A 21,596-nucleotide genomic window follows, 5' to 3' on the forward strand; every position below is an offset into this window, starting at 1 on the left:
ATGGGTAACGCCAAGCCAAGACCCATGCAGAGACCCACTAGGCTGGGGGCACAGGAGAGCTGGCTCCGTAGGCACCAGAGGGCAAGCAAGGAAAATTGAGCACACTGTCACCCTCGGAGTCCTGCTGGATGTTTGGGCTGGGAGTGGATGTGGGGAAATCGGGAAAGAAGAAAAGGAGAGATGGGGCCCTTGAACCTATGAGGATACTATCTAGGCCCTCCACTCCAGCTACTGCTTGTCCCTGACCAGGAGATGCCCTCCTAGGGCAACCGGACCGCTGGAACTGTCCCCATCATTCACTGATCTGGCAGAGGCCAGGTGGGGGAAGGGCAGGGGGGGGGGGTGGTGCCTGTGAGACCACTGACACTGTGAATTAGACATGGTCCTGAAGACCACCAGCAGATGACACACTCTGAACCACAGGAGGGCAAAGGGGAGATGCATCAGGCTTCTGGGAAGGGGGTACCGCGGCAGGGCCCACAACTGAGGAGACTGAAGGAAGGCTACTCTCTGGCTTCCGATGGGGGGAGGGTCTCCTCACCAGTGCCTGAAGGCCAGAACACAGGCAGCACTCAACAACTCCGGTCTCTTAGAGCCCAGGCTTGGGCAGTGCCAGCCCTTGGCCAAGGCCAGCACCCATGGCTGACCAGCTGTCAGCCAACTGCCCATGCCACAGAACAGGAGCTGAAGAGGGAGGGGTGGCAGCTCAGTGGGGTCAGTAATGACATACTGCCACTTACAAGGAGGGGACACAGGTCATGCCTGCTGTCCCTGAAGTTACTGAAAGAGTTGCTGCAGAGACAAGGCAAACCAGGACAATGGGGACACCAAAAGAGCCAAGGGGAGCTAGGGAGGAATAGGACGTCAGTGGAGTGGGGGCGGGGACCTGGTCTCAGCTACCTTCTGCTTCCCATTCATCTTTCCCAGCCCCTCAGCAGCAGGAAGTAGGCTTAGCCCAGAGCTGCCGGCTCCAGGCACCTAGATGGATTACCCAGTCCAGGGCGAGGGAGGGGGGAGGGGGAGGAAGCAAGGGCAGAAGCATCTGCCCCTCCACCCCCACCGACGCTCATAGAAGCCTTCCCAGCCTCCCCCCCACCCGCCCCCCACACACACCAGCTATCTGCGGTGCTCTAATCCCTCCCCCCGCCCGGGGCCCGGAGGGGGGGTGGTACAGTTGCTGGGGCCAGGCCAGATCTGGAGACTGGCTGAGGGCCCTAACCTCCACACACACCCACCTATCTCCTTAGCCTGGGACCTTAAGGATGAGCGACGGGACTTAGGGAGGCGCCCGGGAAGCTCTAGCCGCCGTCCCCCCCCCCCCCCCCCGCCCCAATCACGTGACCGCATCCTTAGGGAGCCCCGCAGGTCTTAGCTGCAAAAGTCATTGTTTATAAACAGCCACAGCCAGGCAGGGGAAGGCCGACCGGTCCCCAGATTCCTCCTCTCGGCTGAGCGTCGGGCGGGAGAGAGGGCTGACTCCGCTGGGGGGCCCTGGGGGACCACCCCGGCTGGAGCACGGATTCTACAATCCTAGATTTCAGAGTCCGAGGCGGCAGGGGAAGTGGCGTCAGCAGCTGGCGTGATCCAATTCAATGAACCAGAGGTGGCTTGGGAGGGAAAAGTGAGCGCGCGCGGACCCCCGCCCCCGGGTCCCGCACGTCCGGCACCGTCAGGGAGCCGCTGGAAGCCCCAGCTGCGTCCCCCCTCGCCTGCTGCCAGCTGCCCTGGGCGCCGAGGGGTCGGGTTTCCTGAGGCGCCCCTCCACGCCACCCGGCTTAGCCCCAGCTCCTTCGAGCCAGCTCCCCACCCAGGTGGTGGGCTCCCAAAACCGGAGCCACCACCCCCTCCCCAGCCGCCGGAAACGCCAAGCCGGGGCTGGAGCGGGAGCACCTCCCCGAGGGGCGCTCAGCGCCGTGCTCCCTGAGGGCCGGGCGGGAGCGGCCAGGCCGCGGACACCTCTCGGCAAAGGAAACTCGATCCCTCCTGCGGCCGGCGGGGACAGAAGGTGGAGAGGCGGGCGGGGAGGAGGGAACGGAGGGCGTAGGAAGCGCCCAGAGGCCTGGAGAGCGAGTGCTCCAGCACCCGCGGGCCTCGGGGCAGCCTCGGGATTCCCGGAGCACGGCGGCCCTGGGGGACGGGTAACAGGCTCCCTCCTTCCCCCTGGAGCCGGCACCGCCCGCGTGGCTCGCGTGGGGCTGAGGGGCTAGGGGCGCCACCCAGCCTCCCAGCCTCCCGGCCCTCGGTCTCCAACGTTGGGTTTACTGGACCTCGCGCCCCGAGAAGAGCGTGGGCCGCCTCTTCTCTGCAGACAGGCGGAGGAGATACAAAGCGGGTTGGGGGGGAGGGGGAGGGAAACGAGGGCGGGGGGGGTGTTGAGGGGACAGCTGCGCCCTCTCCTGCCCCTGCCGGGGGTGGGGAGACAAGACGCGGACCGGAGGGGGCGCCCAGAACGCTGGGGGCTGCAGCCCGTGGACCCCCGAAGGCTCCCAGCAGCGGTCTTCCGGAGGTGACAGGGCCTGATCCCGGGTGAGGACCAGCCCCTGGGGGTGAGGGGTTAGGGGGAGGGAGGGGACAGGTGGCCCGGACCGCGCAGAGGCCGAGGATCTGGCTCCCTCACCTTCTCCTGCGCGCGCGTGAGCTTCTTCTGCACATTGCTGGCGATCTTCCCTGCGGTCACCCCCTTGCTGCCCATCTCGGCCATCGTGGCTCAGGCCTCGCCAGGCGGCGGGCGCCGATCTCCCAGCCCCCAGCCCCCGGCCGCGCGTCCGGCCCCGGCTCCGGCTCCACGCCGCTCTCTCGACAGCCGAGCCGACTGACGGAGGCGGAGCGTTCGCCCGGCGAGCAAGCGAGCGAGCGAGCGACGCGGGGACCCGGGGAGGGACGGACCAAGGGAGGGGCGGGGAGGAGGGGCCGGGCCTCGGGCGGCGGTCAGCGCCCCCCGCCCGCCCCCTGCGGACCAGACTCTGCCTTTTAAAGGGCCTCCGCGGGCGCCGGAACCCTCCTCGGACCCGGAGCGAGGGGAGGTGCGCGAGGGCGCCCGGCGCTGCGGCAAGCGGGTCTCCCGGAGCGCTCCGAAGACACCGCCCCGGGGCGGAGACGAAGACGCGGTCCTCCCGGGACAAGAGACCAGCCTGAGAAAGGGTGCGTTCCAAAACCAGAGGTTAAGGGCGGCGATCGGGGTTAGGGTTAGGGTTAGGGCCTGGAGCGCGCGGCGGGAACCCGCTCTCCAGCCCTGGGTTTGGCTCTGGCCTCACGCGGGACGCTCGGCCTCGTCCTGGCCTGTAGACTCACCAGTTTTCACCTGGGTTCGGGGCGGGGGGGGGGGGGGGGGGCCTCTAGGACATCTTCACATCTCTGTCCTTGGCACCTAGTCCCATGCCTACAAAGCGCTCTGTCTTCCCATTTGCCGATAATTATTACGGTAATAACAACTGACCATTAACTGAGCACTTACTGTGTGCCTGGCACTCTGCTGTCTCCTGAACAGGCGGTATAGCTTCCAGTCTCCACAACAGCCCTATGAGGTAGGTGCTGTTATCATTCCCATTTGACAAATGGGCGCAGAGAGGCCTGGAACCAAATCTCTGATTCTGCCTTCCAGGCTCTCTACCACTATATACTGGGCTGCCTTCTCTTCTGAGAGGCGGGGAGGGGGATGATTAATGATCGTTATTCAAAGAGAAGATAAGGTTATTGCTAACTAGCTTTGCCAACAAATCAATGACACTTGTTCGAGATTTATAAATATGTGTTGAATCTACAGATCCCACTCACACCGCTTCCCCAAATTATGTCAGAGGCTATAAAAGATGCCACAGCCCTATGCTGCCCTGGAGGCCAGGGCACCGCCCTGCAAGGTTTCTCAGGCACCGAAGGCTGAGCTGAGTGGAGAGAGGAGTCCTGGACGCCCTGTTGAGGTGGGTGGACAGGTGCCAAGGCAGGGGTCCCTGGGAGGCTCCCAGAAGCAGGAAAGGCTTTGGAGACCATACACCAAGCCCCGCCCCCATATAAATGGAGAAACTGAGGCCCAGGAATAAAAGGTTTTCACTTCCCTCTGCGTGGAAGGCCTCCTGTACTCTGGCCACTCCTCCTCCTTCTTCTTCCCATTACTGCTCAGTGCCCATAAGGGATGATCTTAACCAGTCCTCCCTCCTGGCTTATTACCACTCCTATTTTGCAGAAAGACAGACTGGGGGTTGCAGCAGCTGAAGATCACAAGAGAGAAGCAGATATCCGAACCCTGGTCTTCCTGCACTAAAGCCCTCAGCTGATACACCGAAGTGCGTCCCAGAAAAAGCACCAAGCACTGCACAAATGGAAAGCATTTTGTCAAAATTATGATTATAAACTCATGCCCGATTCGTGAGTTACAAAAACAAAACGTAAACAGCACAGCCTGAGTTGTTAAAGCGACTTTTTTCTAAAAGCTCAACGTGCTTTCACTTCATGGTCTCTCTTCTCCTAATTTTATGATTGTCGTTTTTCTAACTGTTCTCTAAGAGCGCTGTCTCCCAACACTCCTCGGAGGAAAGGAGGAAATAAGCAGAAGTCAAACCGTATTACAGTCAGTTCCCAGGGAACAGTGGGAGATTGTGCTTCGCTGGGCTTTGGTGTTGCAAAATATCACTTGACAAAAAAATTGGAAGCAACTTAGATGGTTATCAGCAGGATGGAGTCAGCTAGGGGATCATTCTAAACAACCATCCAGAGATGTAGCAACATGAAAATAATGCTTACAGTATAGTTGTGAGCAAAAAGGAGAAGACAAAAAACACTGTGCATGCACTCTGTCCTTGCAACCACTAAAAATAAATATAAGTGCTCGTGATCCAAGACTCAAAAGGACCATGCACAAAGGAAACAGGCTTTGTTTAAGGTCGAGAGATTATGGCTGATTTTTTCCTCTTAATTTCCTAAATATTCTACAATATACTATATGGCCTTAATAACTAAACACACGCATAGCTCTATCTTTAAACGTGGTAATTCTTTTTTTTTTTTTTGATGTCTATTTATTTTTGAGAGACAGAGACAGAGTGTGAGTGGGAGAGGGGCAGAGACAAAGGAAGACACAGAATCGGAAGCAGGCTCCAGGCTCTGAGCTGTCAGCCCAGAGCCCCACGTGGGGCTAGAACTCACCAACTGTGAGATTGTGACCTGAGCCGAAGTTGGAAGCTTAGCGGACAGTGCCACGGAGGCACTGAGACACCCCTAAACATGGCAACTCTTAATGTGATATCTACGTTGGAAAAACTTTTTTAAACACAAAAGCATTGGAAGATCTATTGAAATAAACAATGCTAGTTTGAGAGTACATAGAAATTTAAATGTTTTAAATTTCAAAAACTACTATTAACACATAAGGTTAAAAGTTTGGAAGGACATACTCCAAAAATGTTAGTCACAAGTCCAAGGGGTAGGAATGTAGGAGATTTTTACTTTCTTCTTTATGATTTGCTATAATGTCTGATTTTCTTTACCACGGTAGCCCATTGTTTTCACGATCACACACAAAACACTAAGATCCAGTATAACTGGGCAAATGGCACAGATGGACAATTCACAAAATCGGAGTTTCAAATGATCAATTAACAGGTTTCTTAAAAAAAAAAGCGTTTATTAAATCAACGAATTATATCATTCCTGCCTCTACTTTCATCAAATCGGCGAATGATTTTTTAAACTACATTACCTACAGCCAGAGAGACAGGCACTCACACTTACTGCTTCTGAGATTATGACAGATATTGGAATTTCCAGAAAGCAGTCTTGTAATATGTATTAAGAACCATCAAAATGTCTATATTCTTTAGGGCGTCTGGGTGGCTCAGTCGGTTCAGCATCAGACTTTTTTTTTTTTAACTTTTTTTAATGTTTATTTATTTTTGAGACAGAGAGAAACAGAACATGAACAGGGGAGGGGGAGAGAGAGAGGGAGACACAGAGTCCAAAGCAGACTCCAGGCTCTGAGCTTCAGCACAGAGCCCGATGTGGGGCTCGAACTCACGGAGTGTGAGATCATGACCTGAGCTTAAGTCAGACGCTTAACTGACTGAGCCACCCAGGCACCCCAAGCATCAGACTCTTGATCTCTGCTCAGGTCACGATCTCATGGTTAGGTGCCTGAGATCAAGACTCACAGTTTGTGAGGTCGAGGCCCACAAGTCGGGCTCTGCGTTGGCTCCTGGCGCCCCAGAGACTGCTTGGGATTCTCTCTGCCTGTATGTCTGCCCCTCCCCCACTTGCTCTCACTGTCGCTCTCAAAATAAATAAATAAACTTTAAAAAATGCCTGCATCCTTCAATTTCGAATTTCAAGTCTAGGAAATAACTTGAAATTTTAGCAAAGCTTTAATCATGCAGATGTTCATCACCTTAATTGTAATAATGCAAAATTACTATTTTGGCATGTTCACTGTTTATTGTTTGCTCCCTCTCTCACTCTCCAAACGTTGTCAGCACCTACTAAATGCCAGTGCTGGGCTGGGCTCTGCAGAAACAGTGGTGGGTGCAATGGAGCCCCTCTTCCAGGAGTGCGCCACACCAGGGACCGGAGGGGTTCTGGGAACGGCCTGGGAGGCTCTTTGAGGGAGGGATGTTACAGACCTGAAGTGGGCATTGGCCGAGAACGAGGAGGGCACCTGATGCCTAGCGGAGCCCTCAAACATCCAGGCAGGAACAAATCAACAGACAAGCAAATATGCAACATATTATGGGCTGCCTTTCCCTCTGCCCCTTCAGAGCCCAGGTCTCCGGCCCCCTGTGTCTCCCCAGCTCTGTGCAGAAGACCCTGGGGGCCCAGCTGTCCAGCTCATTCCCAGACCTCTGTGCAAAGGCCTATTACCAGCTGCAATGAACTAAACTCTGGTGTAGCCATGCATGCAATGTCTGCGGAAACAGTGATTCCCAAGTTTTTTTGTGATGGGGAAATGCTGCTAATGTGTTGTTAACAGAGTAACGAGGGATATTACATTGTATAACAGCAACGGCTAACTGCTGGGTGTTGATATCTCTGGTTGGAGCGATTTCGGGGTGAGGATTTTTTCCTCCTTTTTTTATTTTCCCAATTTTGTGCACGTACTATTTTTGTCATCAGAAAGAAAAGCTATGGAAAATACAAATTGAAACGAGGAAGCTGTCCCTGGGGCGCTGGTTGGGAAACCACAATATGGCAGAGTAGAAAGACTAAACACAAACGCAGACCGTGTGTCCTGTGCCTGCACCTCTGAACCCTAAGGTCTGGGGAAGTGATTTTGCGAATTAGGAAGGACGCAGGCAAGCAAAGTGCCTTCTCTCCCTTCCCTTGGAGAGAAAATAACACCGCCCTCATGTTTTCCTTCTGTTCTTCAAGAATTGAATAGGGGGCCCTGCTCTAGCACCATGACAACTATCATCATCCATCATCATTATCATCCTATCTTACGAAGCAAGATTTTTTGCTTATATTCTTATGACTGTCAGAAGAATCCTGTGTTCTACAGCAGTAGGACATTTTTGCCCTTGTTATATAACAATCAGGACTCAGAGAAGACAGGATGCATTTACCCAAAGGCCCGGGGCACAGTGTAGGTCCTATGCTGAGATCAGTCAGCACCTGGCCATCCAGGTGGCCAGGATGGAATGGACCAGCTTCCTACCTCTCTCCTGGGACAGCAGGCTTCATCTCCTAGAGAGACAGGGAGAATCCAGAAGAATCTACAGGCAGAACCAGAAGAGGATTTGTCTGTCCAGAAACATTATTTCAGGCAGCACATGTGTGATGCACATCCAAGAAAGGCTCCTTGACAGATTATCCTCACTCCCTCTCACATGTAAAACGCCACCAGGACATTGTGGGAGGGGCAGATAGTTCTGGAGTCAGAGGTCAGGTTCTCCATTGACCACTTTTCCATCCTTGGCTATAGTATTTAAACTATTCAAGCCGCCTGTGTAATACAGGGATAAATTATACTCTTTAAGTAATTGTGAAAATGATGAACATTATCCATAAAGCCCCTGGGACATCAGAAGTGACAACATAGACAGTGGCTGTATACAGTGGATGGCAGATGCAGTCAGTGTGGTCTGCTCAGATAATTGACCTACTTCTTTAGGGATTCCATCCTTGTTTGGTGTGAACTGATGCAACCTTGCCCCTTGCACCATGATGTGTACATAGCCCAGGTGAGTTACCTATTCACCCCAAACCATAGCAATTGGCTCAAGGATGTGCACATGACCCAAACAGAGCCACTCAGACTTCCCTGGACATGAAGGGATATATGCCCATAGGAAAGGAAAGTTCCTCTTTCCGGGAGAGTTGTTAAGATGGGGGAGTGTGAGTCTAGAGTCTCCAGGGGCCAGCTTGCCCATCAGATGGACGATCCTGCCTACAAGGTGAAATCAACAGGAGTTGAGGTTGGAGAGATGGGGACAGAGGAACAGAGACAGAGGGACAGAAGTAACAAAATTGTTTGAGAACTTGGTTCCAGTCAGGCTTGAGCCCTCCAACTGTCTAGCTATGCCAACCAATACATCTTTTTCTTATTAAAGTCAATTTGAGGTCATTTACAATCAAGAGTCATGGCTAGTGTATGTTATCATAATAATGCCCTTCTGAGAGGCGACTCTAATGACTCCCTGATGTGTATTCAAGTAAGAGTTTCTCTGAAGTGCCTCTAACTGGTCTGTCTGAATTAATATAGACCAAAGGGGGTTGGAGAGGCAGATTACATTGACAGTAGACATAAACCAGGGCTGTCCTGGGCAAATCGGGACATATGAGTACTAGTGATGGGATAGGAATCAAGAATAAAGGTGGAAAAGGAGATTAAACACATATAGTTCACAATCTGTGCTCAAGCTGGTGCTGAACACTGATATCTATCCACTGTCCAGGCCTATGAGCCATAATTGAAAAGATTCTTGCAGAAATGGGAGAGTGATATTCCAGAGGACCTTCTGAGAGAAGACCTGTCCCAGGCTTTGCCTCCTGGCCCCCAAACCTACCACCCTAGATGTTGAGCTCCATTCTTGATCGTATTTAATCAGGCCCTGCAGGAAGGAGTCCGGAGAGTAGGCCTGTCACTGGGCCACCAACTGGCTGCAGGATATTGCCAAGGCTTCTGGAAACAAGAAAGAACGAGCAAGAACCAGCTACTCCCTTTTGCCACCAACAAATGAAGTCTCCAAAAGCAAAACAAAACTTTTAAGATAATCAACTTGCTTGGGGCACCTGGGTAGTTCAGTCAGTTAAGCTTCCAACTGTTGATTTCAGCTCAGGTCATGATCTCTAGGTTCATGGGTTCAAGCCCTGGGTAGGGCTCTACACTGACAGTGGGGAGCCTGCCTGGGATCTATGCCCCTCCCGCACATGTGTGCATGCACTCTCTCTCTCTTTCTCAAAAATAAATAAACACAGGGGTGCCTGGGTGGCGCAGTCGGTTAAGCGTCCGACTTCAGCCAGGTCACGATCTCGCAGTCCATGAGTTCGAGCCCTGCGTCAGGCTCTGGGCTGATGGCTCGGAGCCTGGAGCCTGTTTCCGATTCTGTGTCTCCCTCTCTCTCTGCCCCTCCCCCGTTCATGCTCTGTCTCTCTCTGTCCCAAAAATAAGTAAAAAACGTTGAAAAAAAAATTAAAAAAATAAATAAATAAATATTTAAACAACACATATAAATAATAACACAATAAATAAATAAACACATATTTAAACAACAAAAAGATAATCGCCTGTGTTTCACCTCCGTATCTTTAAACCTTTTTTTGTCCTGTGTGCTGTCTATGGTGTGGCCCAAATGCAGTAGAGCAAGAAAATGACACCATCGTAGGCTCAGAGCCAGAAGGCCAGGCTCTGCCACCATTAGTCATGTGACCTTGAGCCAGTCACTGCCTGCAGCTTCTAAGTGGGGTGATAATACACGCCAAGCAAGGCTGTTGTTGAGAATTAGAGGTAACAGGCCCCCTGGCCCAGGGCTCAGTGTCCTCGATAAATGGCAGTTACTATTATGACATGTCGGCTCACAGGCTAGGGACAGTGCCTCTCAGTTCATCTGGTCTGTGGCCCTCCCCGTGGTGAGAAGCAGCAGGCTGACCTTTGCCAGCTTTACAGCCGGGCAAATAGAGGCACCAAAAAGCAAACAGCCCTTTGCCCAGCCTTCCTTCAATAAATCACTGCTGACTTCCTTTAGGAATAAGATTCCAGCCTTTGGAAATGCTCACTGGAAATTTACTAGCATTGCCTTTGTATTATCTGTGGAAAAAATGGTTTCCCCCACAAAGTGCAGGGACGAAATAGCATATGTATGTTTCCAGGCGTATCTATGATATAGCAAACTAACAAGCTAGGGGACTCTTAGGAGGACTGGACGGTCCCTTGAAACCAGGCTTCCCATACACATCACCAGGTGATCTTTGAGACAAGCCTTTTCACAGCATGTACAAAAGCCTTGCAAGTGTTGGCATCCTGAAATGCTTGTGAAACTATCCTCAGAACACGGTTTTCAGTACAGTGATGTTCCTCAAGATAGGGGAAACAGTGAAAAGTGGGAAGCCGCCTGAATGTCCAAGCATGGCTTGGTTAAATAAGTACCTATCTAAATTTTGGCACCTCAATATTTTGAATATTAAACTCCCATTAAAAATTGATAAATGGGACTTCCTCACAATTAAAAAAATCCGCTTTTCCAAAGATACTATTATGAAAGTGAAGACGTCACCCACTCGGATAAAAACTCCTCGTGACACATACGAGCAAAGGACTCGTACTGCAAATATATAAGCAACTGCTGTAGCTCAGTGACAAGAGGGTGAACAGCCCATCTTAACAAATAACAAGAAAGAGCCAGGCAAATGATTTGAAAAGACTTTTCACCAAAGATGGCAAAACACACATGAGAAAATGCTACACTTCATTGGTTTTTAGGGAAATGCAAATTAGAAAAACACATACACGCACACACTCACATACACACACACACACAAATGGCTAAAATGGAAATGACTGACAATGCCAAATGTTGGTGAAGAAGCAGAGCAACTAGAACGCCATTGGCCACTTCGCCCCATATGCCAGATTCCTCCTTTCTTGATGACGAATTTTCCCCTATCATCTTTTGCTCCTGCCCACTCTACTCAAGTTCATCATGTGTACCTGAAACCTAACTGTGCTCTGCTGAGTGTTTTGCCCCCTGAGCATCCCTGTGGCTGTGAGCAGACACCTGGGTGGGGCAGAGCTTCCCGACTGGTGTCACCCTTGTCCAGACAGGCCGTCATGTGTGCCAGGGCCTTGAATGTACTCTTCCCGAAGACACACATGCACATGCCACCAGACCAGCTCTTCTCCCCTGTGTCTTCACCTGACCACCTGGCTGCCCCTCATCACTCTTCAGACCCAGCTCACAGGTCATCTCCTCCAGAGAGGCATCCTTGACTCATCTGACTCAGGCAGGGATCAGTGACACTCCTCTGTGCCCCCTGCACCTGCCTTTCTCCACACCCAGCACCTCCCAAACATCATTCTGTTATTGTGGGGGAAAGCCACATTAGGACCCAATTCTTGACTCTGACAGTGAGTAGGGATGCACCCACTGTGTCCCTCCTGGCCTGGTGGTGGAGGAGGTTATGCTTGTTTGTGAGGAAGAATCATTTTTTTCTCAGACTGTAAGTCAAGAAATGACAACCTCCTGCACAGAACTGGGGTTGCCTTTGAGTGGAGGCTATGCTCTGTTTGAGAACCACAACCCTCAACAGGTGCCCTGGGGGGGCAAGGACCAGGTCTAGGTAACTCTGACCTCTGCTACTCTCCGTGAAGCACAGACAAGATGCTCAGCACATAGCTGCTAGAATGTTGCCACTGCTCCTGGCTCTGGACATGGTCCACCCAAGGCATGATCAGCAAAGGCATTTGGAACCAATGGGTGGAGACCTACCTGCAGCTAGTGTCTTGTAAGTGAGCAAGCGGCATTCAGTCAAAGTCACCGCCTTTCTGCCTTCACATATGTCCCACCCATGTCACTTCCTTTCTCTCTTTTACTGACATTTGCTGCATTAAGTATGCTGCATTTGCCTATGGTTTTATAAGTCACTGGTCATGCTTAATTCACTTATTTCCTGCTGACCTGCATTGCTTCTAAAGCCAGCTTCTACCAGCCCAGCCTAGTTCCTGGCCCCAGGAGCTGGTAGCAGAACCAAGGGCATGGCCGAGCCCTGATTGGTGGCCCTGCGGGTGACGGGTGCCACAGGGCAGACAGTGATGCACATTCACAGAGTGCAGGTGGCCAACATCACTCCTGCCATGAAATCATGTTTCTTGCATTTTATATTTTACGGAGTGGAACACAGAACATAATAATAGTTTTTTGTTCATTCTAAGTAAACATCTGACAATGTCCAATTCAATGGCTCCTGCTCCCAAAACACAATGCTTTCTTAAATCAAAAATGACTGAGGGGAGTCTGGGTGGCTCAGTTGTTAAGCATCTCATTTGATTTCGACTAATCATGATCTCCCAGTTTGTGAGATCGAGCCCCACATGGGGCTCCGTGCTCAGCATGGATTCTCTCTCTCTCTCTCTCTCTCTCTCTCTCTCTCTCTCTCTCTCTCCTCTCTCTCTCTCTCTCTCTCCCTGTCCCCTGCTCATGCTCTCTCATGCTCTCTCACTCTCTGTCTCAATAAATAAACTTTTAAAAAATGGCTAAATGTATGGGCATTCATAGCCAGTAGGGACAGAGCTCAATCCACAGTCCTGACTGTACATGAACTAATTGACTTCCTTTACGCTTCTCTCTCAAAGCCTTATTTCACCAGAAGGTCATTCCTACCCCTTTCCCATTTCTCCAGACTTAGAATGCTCCGGTCCTCACACCTACCTTCTGACCACTTCTACACCATAGTGTGCCTTTCCCTTTTTTCTCCAGCCTGGGGTCTGCCATATCAGCCACACAGCTGCATCCCAGGTCTGGGCCGGGTCTTGGGAGGAACATCCCACATCCCTCACAACTGCAGGTTTAGGATACCTAACATCGTGGGGACCTCTCAGACAGGGGGACAAATGTAAGAAATCTCTTTTGCTTCTCCCTGCATGTTGAGGCCGTGGGTAACCTTCTGAGGCTTCCTTAGTCCACCGCCCAGATACGACAGCAGAGTTTCTCCTACCTTGTGCATGGCTGCTCAGGGAACTCTGGGAAAAATATACTCTGCTCTCAGATTCTTCCAGACCGGGCTAGGGTTTCTGTCTCCACCCCCACCCCCTGACCTTGTCCCCAAGGATTGGTCTGGAGAGCAAAGCCAGGGCCTCTATGAGAACCTAGCACATCCAAGCTGTGTTCACTTCCTCTCTGACTCTCCACAATCCCACCCTAAGGGTAGCTTTCTGATCTGAAAGAAGGAAGACTTGATCTAGGCTAACTTGCAAGGCACTTCCCCTAGTCTGCTGGCTTATGAATAGGTCTCTGCTTTCCAAAGTCAGAAGCCAAGAATTTGACCCATTCCCTGAAGCAATGAAAGCAGAGAGCTCATCTGTCTGAACAAGGGAAGTTTGTGGGCGACAGAAATGCCGAGGGACAAAGCAGTCCCTCGCAAAGCAGTGGTTAGCGTTCCCAATACTATCCTGTGTATGTCATATATAGTTCATGTACTATAAACTCAAATAGAGTTTATGCAAACTATGTATATAGTATATATAGTTTATGTAAACCCCACCATCCACATGAAGCAAGGAGGTGTTTTTTACAGTCTAATTAGACCCACATCACATTTGCCTGTAAATACAGAAACAAGACTGGCCCCCGAGGAGGCAGTGAAATCTCCAGATCAGTGATCAGTGAGTGCTGAGCTGGCTGGCCCAGACACTGCAGACACACACAGAGGAGAATAAAGCAGGTCCCTGCCCACAAGGAGTCCTCAGTCTGGAAGCATACGGACAATACTCTATAAACCACCCTTGGTAGATAATAACCGGTAACATACTAAATTGTTGCCTGTTGCCTGTTGCCTGCTGCCCAAAATTCCACGAGTGGGGAAAAAACCTGAACAAGGTAGATATTTTGAAGTGATTCACTTTTACAGACACCCAAACATATACACCATTGGAGGAAACCTTCGGCCTCGTGTAGGACCCATGCCTAAAGTCTTCACCAACCACAGCTGCAGCTCCCTGGCAAGCGGGAGGCCCCTGCAATGAACACCTTGACATAGTCATTCTAAAATTCTGACACTGGTGCAAGCCATCTACAGAAACGAAGACATTCCCAAGCCATGACCAGGCTCCTGGCTCAGCATCTCAGAGAATGCTATGAGGTAGCCTGGAGCTGGACCCACCCTACCCCTGGGTCCAGGCGGGGACAGTTTGGCCACCAGAAGGAAGCTGTGTTCCAGGGATTCTTGGAGGGGGCCTGGCCTGGGCTCTGAAACCCTTATAGCCTCATTATGTCCACACAGCCCTGGTTAACTGCCCCCACCCCCAGACTGCTTCCTCTGTGCCCGTAGCCTCCCACCTCTCATCTGCCTTGCCCTCCCACTTGCCCTCTCCACGGCCCAGGGAGACCTTTCTAAAATGTTATTATGGGGGCCCCTGGGGGATTCAGTCAGTTAAGTATCCGTTGATCTTGACTCAGGTCTTGATCTTGAGGTTCATGAGTTCGAGCCCTGTGACAGGCTCTGGGCTGACAGTACGGAGCCTGCTTAGGATTCTGTCTCTCTCTCTCTCTGCCTCACCCCCTGCATAAAAAATAAATAAGTAAACATTTAAAATAAAATAAAACTGGGACACCTGGGGGACTCAGCTGCTTAAGCATCTGGCTCTTGATTTCAGCTCAAGTCATGATCTCATGGTTTGTGAGTTGGAGCCCTGCACTGGGCTCTGTGCTGACAGTGTGGAGCCTGCTTGGGATTATGTCTCGCTCTCTCTCTCTCTGCCCCTCCCCTGCTTGCTCTCTATCTCTCTCTCAAAATAAATTTAAAAATAAACGTATAAAAAATAAAATAAAATATTATTCTGACCATGCCACTCTCCTGCCCTTCACTGCCTCCTGAGATTCTAGAGTAAATTCCAAATGCAATAAAACCTTGGTTAGCAAGCATAATTTGCTCCAGAAACATGCTTGTAATCCGAAGCACTTGTATATCAAAGCAAATTTCCCTTAATAATGGAAACTCAGATGATTCGTTACACAACTTAAAAATATTCATATAAAAATGATAACAATACTGGAATATAATACAAAATAATAAAGAAAATACAAAATATAAGAAAAATAAGCAAATTAACCTGCACTTACCTTTGTGGCTGGTGTGAGGGAGACAAGAGAGGAGGGTGATTGTGTAGGACGACTTTCACTATCATTAACATAATCACTGCTACCTATTGGCTCAGTGGAATCTTTATTTTCGTGCAACTTTAACAAGGAACCTGTCCAATGACACCTGCTTTTGCCTCCTTTTGAGGATTGTGGAAATGTGACATTGCATTGTCGTTAAACAGATTCACACTCACACTGCTACAGCCTTATTCAGTAGTGCTTCTCTACAAAATTCTGCTCTGTTTCCCACATTTTACACATCTCCCCTATCTCATATGAAGTGAGGGATTCCACCGCCTTTTTCTCCTCCTCCTCTGCAGACGAGATGAGGACATAGACTTCTCACAGAATCTCGGAATTCTAACCACTCCCATACCTTGTTTGTACTTCTCGATGATTTCCTTCCTAACTTCCGCTGTAATCATCTCCTTCTTTTCAGCCTTTTTCTGCATGGGGGCCATTGTATACACTCGCACGGATGTTGACTATAGTACAGTATTAATAAACTCTTGTCATATATGTATTTAATGTAACTGGCAATACGGCAACAGAGGAAAGGGTCTATATCTGCAGGCTGCCAGACCTAGAATGAAGCAAAGCGTTCCTAAGCTTAGTCTTGGATGGAAGAGCAAAGGACTGTCCGTAGGTGCTTTGAAGTGACAAAAAATACAGTAGTGCCAGTTGTGGGCATCTTCCAATGTTCTGAAAAATCACTGATTTCTGCCAAACACCACAGCCTGAGACCAAGCATCCAAGTATGGGAGATGATCACTCACAATCCTGCAGTGAGAGAGAGAGAGAGAGAGAGAGAGAGAGGAGAGAGAGAAAAGAACCATGGGCTCAGTTGGGATCACGGGACATTTGACATCATGTACTACTCGTATTGCAAGACATCACTCATTTATCAAGTTAAAATTTACTAGAAATGTTTGCCCATCTTGCAGAACACTTGCAGAACAGGTTACTTGCAATCCAAGGTTTTACTGTACTTTATATTAATGTGGCTCTAGGCACTGGTGGCTCTAGGCACTCCCATCTGCCTCCGTACCTTCCTCTCCCCGAATTCCTAGGCTCAAGCCCAGCCCAGGCCCTCCTGCCAGCTTCCCTCCAAGCTTGGCAGAAGCTGTTCTACATCTCACCAGCCTCTTCCACTTTGCCTCACTGTTTCCAGCTCACCTCTAGACCCAATTCAAGAATCCCTCCCCCATCTGGAAAGCTTCCCCAGGTCTGCCAGGCAACCCCAGTGCCTTTGCTTTGAGATCTCACAGCATTAGGGAAACATTTGGTCTTTCACCATTAAGTATGATGTTGGTTTTAGGGTTTTTTTTAAGATGTTCTTTATCAAATTGAGAAAGCTCTCTCTATTCCTAGTTATCTGAGTTTATCATAATGGGTATTGAATTTTGTCAAATGATTTTTCTTCATCATATAATTTTTATTCTTTAGATTCTGATAGATTACATTGATTTTTTTGTTTATTTATTTATTTTTGAGAGAGAGAGAAAGAGAGAGTAGGGGAGGGGCAGAGAGAGAAGGAGAGAGAGAATCCCAAGGAGACTCTGTGCTGATAGCACAGGGCTCAACCAGGGGCTCAACGTGGGACTCAATCTCATGAGCCATCATATCATGACCTGAGCCAAATCAAGAGTCAAATGTTTAACCTACTAAGCCACTCAGGTGCCCCTACATTGATTGATTTCTGAATATAGAGCCAGCGTTGCATCCCTGGAATAAATCCCACTTGGTCATGGTGTTTAATTCTTTTTATATATTGCTAAATTCTATTTGCCAATATTTTGTTAAGAATTTTTGCATCTAGGGGCACCTGGGTGGCTCAGGCAGTTAAGCGTTCAACTTCAGCTCAGGTCACGATCCCGCAGTTTGTGGGTTCAGGCCCTGCATCAGGCTCTGTGCTGACAGCTCAGAGCCTGGAGTGTGCTTCAGATTCTGTGACTCCCTCTCCTCTATTACTCTCTGTCTCTCTGTCTCTCTGTGTCTCTCTCTCTCTCTCTCTCTCTCAGGCGCGTGCACACTCTGCCCCTCCCCCACTCGCTCATGCTCTCTCTCTCTCTTAAAATAAATAAACATTTTTTAAAAACTACAGTGTTTGACAATAAATTTCATATTAAAAAAAACTTGAATTCAAATAAATAAATTTTTAAGAGTTAAAAAAAAAACCCACTGTGAGATATCACCTCACACCTGTCAGAATGGCTAGTATCAAAAAGACAAGAAATAACAAGTGTTGGTGAGGATGTGCAGAAACGGAACCCTCATGTAGTGTTGATGGGAATGTAACTTGGTGCAACCTCTATGGAAAACAGGATGGAGATTCCTCAAAAAATTACAACTAGTAATTCCACTGCTGGGTACTTACCCAAAGAAAAGGAAAACACTAATTTGAAAAGATGTATGCACTCCTATGTTTACAGCAGTGTTTATAAAAGCCAAGATATGAAAGGAACCTAAATGTCCATTGATGATGATGAATGGATAAAGATGTCACATACATACACAATGGGATATTACTCAGGCATAAAAAATAATGGACTCTTGTCATTCAAAACAACATGGACAGACCTTGAGGGTATTATGCTAAGTGAAATAAATCAGCCAGGGAAAGACAGATACCATATGATTCCACTTACAGGTGGAATCTAAAAAATACATCAAACACACACACACACACACACACACACACACACACACACACAGAAACAGCCCCGTAAATACAGAGAACAAACTGGTGATTGCCAGAGGGAGGGAGTAGGGGGAAGGGCAAAATAGATACAGGGGACTAAGAGGTACAAACTTCCAGTTTTAAAATAAATAAGTCACAGGGGAAAAAATACAGCATAGAGAATATTGTAATAACTTTTACAGTGCCAGATGGTGATTACACTTATCATGGTGAGTACTGCATAATGTATACAGTTGTCAATCACTATGTTGTACACCTGAAACTAATACAACTTATCTCAATTATACTTCAATCTTAAATGTGTTTCATTAGCATTAATCTCACATTTTTTAAATATTTTTAATATTTATTTATTTTTGAGAGAGAGACAGAGTGTGAGCAGGGGAGGGGCAGGGAGAGAGGGAGACACAGAATCTGAAGCAGGCTCCAGGCTCCCAGCTGTCAGCACAGAGCCCGACTCGGGGCTCTAACACAAAAGCTGTGAGATCATGACCTGAGCCGAAGTCTGACACTTAACCAGCTGAGCCACCCAGGCAACCCTGCATTAATCTTACGTTTATCAATAAATACTAGAATTTCTTTTGGAAAAAATAACACAACAGTCATATAGCCATCACTTCAATGCAACAGTTGTGAAACTTGGCCATATATTATACATGTGGTAAAACATTACATATACAAGATATACATATAATATATTATATATAAAATTTATATGCAATATATGTAACATACACATAATTTGTATATTATATATAATGTATATACAATTTATATATTATGTATTTTTAAATATGTATGTATAATATATATGACCCATTTGAAATTTAGCTGCAGGTACCATGACACTTCTTTATTCATGGAGACATCAGTGCGCATCTCATAAATTACACTGTCATTATCACACCTAAGAAATTTAACAATAATGTATCTATACCATCTAATATCCATTCCATATGAAATTAAATTTTACCAGTTTTACCAGTTTAATTTTACTCTTATAGGGTTTTCTTTTCTTTTCTTTCCTTTCCTTTTTTGAAACAGGTTAAGGTTCACATGTTTCATTTGTTGCTGGGACATTTTAGTCCACCTTGAACAGCCCTCCACCTTTTGGTTGGGGAGGCAGGGGTATGACATCCATTTGAAGAATCCAGGTCAGTTGTCCTATAGAATGTCCCATATTCTGAATTGTGTTTCCTCGAAGTTTGGTTTGACTTGTTCCCCTGGACTTACTACCATCTGGAAGCTGAGTCTAACCACCAGTCAGCCGGCTTACTTGACCCCTAAGGCCCTGTACCTCACACTGCATCACAACAGAGAGATGACCTGAGATGAAATCATGATCTGAGCTGAAGTCAGACGCTTAACTGACTGAGCCACCAGGGCACTGCTTGTTTAAGACTTTTTTCAATTTTTTGAATTGAAGTATAGATGTACTGAATGAAGAAAAAAACAAAAAAACAAAAAAGAAGTAAAGCATTATGCCTTCCAGACATACGTTAAGTCATTCATTTTCAGTAAAACATGAACATCCCTCATGTTAAATTAATATTATTTGGAAGCTTAGTGGTCTTGTCATGTTGGTTATATATGGTTTCTAAATTTGCTTTGGTTTAACAGTAATGTAAGAGCCATCAGCATAAGAAGTTTATGCTTAATTTTCTATTTGTATATGTATGAGAAATGTCATAGTTTCAAGTAAAGATCTCACAAGGAAGCCAGCATACGCCCTTCTTTCTTGAGCAGCAAAAAATATGTACAAAGTTAGTAAACAAGAAAAAAACAACAAAAATACACAAATTGAGTTTTTGTTTTTTTCTGTGGTGAGTGACTTCTTTATAATAAGCCTAGATCATTCTCACAAACTAAAAAATAATGATTAAAAAAACAAAACTACTTTTAAAATGGAATTTAAACCCACAGACGCAGACACTAGCTTTTAGAAAAAGTGGGGGGTGGTGCGGGCAGGGCGCCTAGTGGCTCAGTCCATTAAGCGTCTGACTCTTGGTTTCAGCTCAGGTCATGGTCTTGCAGTTTGTGAGTTGGAGTCCCACTGGGGATTCCGTGCTGGTAGTGTGGAGCCTGCTTGGGATGCTCTCTCTCCCTCTCTCTCTGCCCCTTCCTTGCTCACGCACTCTAAGTAAATAAATAAACTTTAGAAAAAGTGGAAAACACAGACAAGCTCAAGGAAGAGTAGACACCCTGACTGCTGTTGGAGCTGGTGGCAATAAATAGGCACCTGCTAGGAAGAGGAGGCAGGAGAAAGGAGTCCAAGATTTGACTCATTCTTTTATGACAAGGGCCCATGCTGCCCTCTGTTCCTCACCAGCCTGGGTCTGGGTGGCTGGAACTGTCTCGGAGGCCTGGAGCTGCACACGGGGTTGACCCTGTCACACGCAACAGCTTTCTCACTCTTGCCTCAGTTGACAGGGTGTGGGGGATGCTTTAATCTAGCATTTTTGCTACTATTGCCTACAAATGTATCTATAGCCATGTGCACATAATCATATATGTTGCTTTTAACTCTTTGCCTTCTGTCCTACCCTTTCCTCTTTTCTGGCCTTCACATAGTGGTTCCATGAAGCTAGCACGACAGCGGTTTTGTCCAGTTAGGCTCATTCAGGAGCCTAGAAGCCAAAGTACAGAGGCAGGGATGGACTAGCTGATGGACACACATCTAGTGATACAAACCTCTGCCCCTCTCCCAGTCCCGAATCCTACACTTGACTTTCTCTCTCGTGTACTCTAAGCACAATCCTGATAAGCTCACAAAAGCCATATCCCACAATTCCCTCAGAAAGGGGTGGGTACAGGCACCTCGATCTGGGGCAGACTGCAGTTGGCTAAACGGATGGGATTTCTCCCTTGTCCCTTGCCACTTCCCTTAAAGAGCTTGGGGAAGTTAAATACTTTGCCAGCCTCCCCTGAAACTGGGTGGACATTTGACATAGCTCTGGGAAATGAAACTTGAGTGAACATTTTCTAGGATTGGAGGAGGTTTCTGGTTTTCTTGATTAAAAGGAAATTGCAGTCCTCCCTCCTTCATGGTGCCTTGAACACAAATAAACTGTCTGGAGCCTTAGCAGCTATTTTGTGATCACAAGGCAACAAACAAAAAATTCGCACATAAGCTTGCACTGATGCCATGAGTTTCTGAACCAATGCGAGCAACATGACTTGGAGAATCTTGTTGTATGACTAGGCCTCTGTAAAGAAGAGTTTCTGTTTCTTGTAGCAAAAACATTCTTGTGTGTGTGTGTGTGTGTGTGTGTGTGTGTGTGTTTGAATATTTTATGCAGAAATCCCAAGTTACAGTGATACTTATGTGAATCAAAATTGGTAAATACATTTAAATATTATTATTTCAATCAATACCTTTTTAAGTTTTATTTTTATTTACTTTTTAAATTTTATTGAAGTGTATTGACATACAATCTTATATTAGTTTCAGGTGTGCAACATAATGATTCAACATTTATATACATTGTGAAGTGATTACCATGATAAATCTAGCCACCATCTGTCACCATACAAAGTCTTTACATGTTATTAATTATATTCCCTATGCTATACTTTGAATCCCCAAGTCTTATTTCTATTATAACCAAGGGGCACCTGGG

At 47.8% G+C, this 21,596-nt stretch overlaps 1 protein-coding gene and 1 long non-coding RNA gene across 14 annotated transcripts in view; one reads left to right on the plus strand and one right to left on the minus strand.

Moving 5' to 3' along the window:
* The window catches only part of BIN1 (bridging integrator 1), a 55,649-nt gene extending 52,811 nt beyond the window's left edge, over positions 1-2,838 (minus strand). For all 10 annotated transcript variants that reach the window (XM_047870201.1, XM_047870200.1, XM_047870199.1 and 7 more), the window contains exon 1: positions 2,618-2,838. In XM_047870201.1, the coding sequence (XP_047726157.1) occupies positions 2,618-2,701 (84 nt within the window). In that variant the 5' untranslated portion in view covers positions 2,702-2,838. The remainder of the gene's footprint in view (positions 1-2,617) is intronic.
* On the plus strand, positions 1,414-5,902 carry LOC125172323 (uncharacterized). Of its 4 annotated transcripts, none has more exons than XR_007154688.1 (5): positions 1,414-2,005; positions 2,977-3,141; positions 3,488-3,524; positions 3,764-3,917; positions 4,181-5,902. It is a non-coding gene; the product is annotated as an uncharacterized LOC125172323 (long non-coding RNA). The 4 variants fall into 4 exon arrangements; XR_007154687.1 differs by lacking the exon at positions 1,414-2,005 and adding an exon at positions 2,400-2,526; XR_007154685.1 differs by lacking the exon at positions 1,414-2,005 and having other exon boundaries at positions 2,953-3,141.
* Positions 5,903-21,596: the final 15,694 nt, after the last annotated feature.

The sequence above is a fragment of the Prionailurus viverrinus genome, chromosome C1, assembly GCF_022837055.1.
Source record: "Prionailurus viverrinus isolate Anna chromosome C1, UM_Priviv_1.0, whole genome shotgun sequence".
NCBI classification, from domain to species: domain Eukaryota; kingdom Metazoa; phylum Chordata; class Mammalia; order Carnivora; family Felidae; genus Prionailurus; species Prionailurus viverrinus.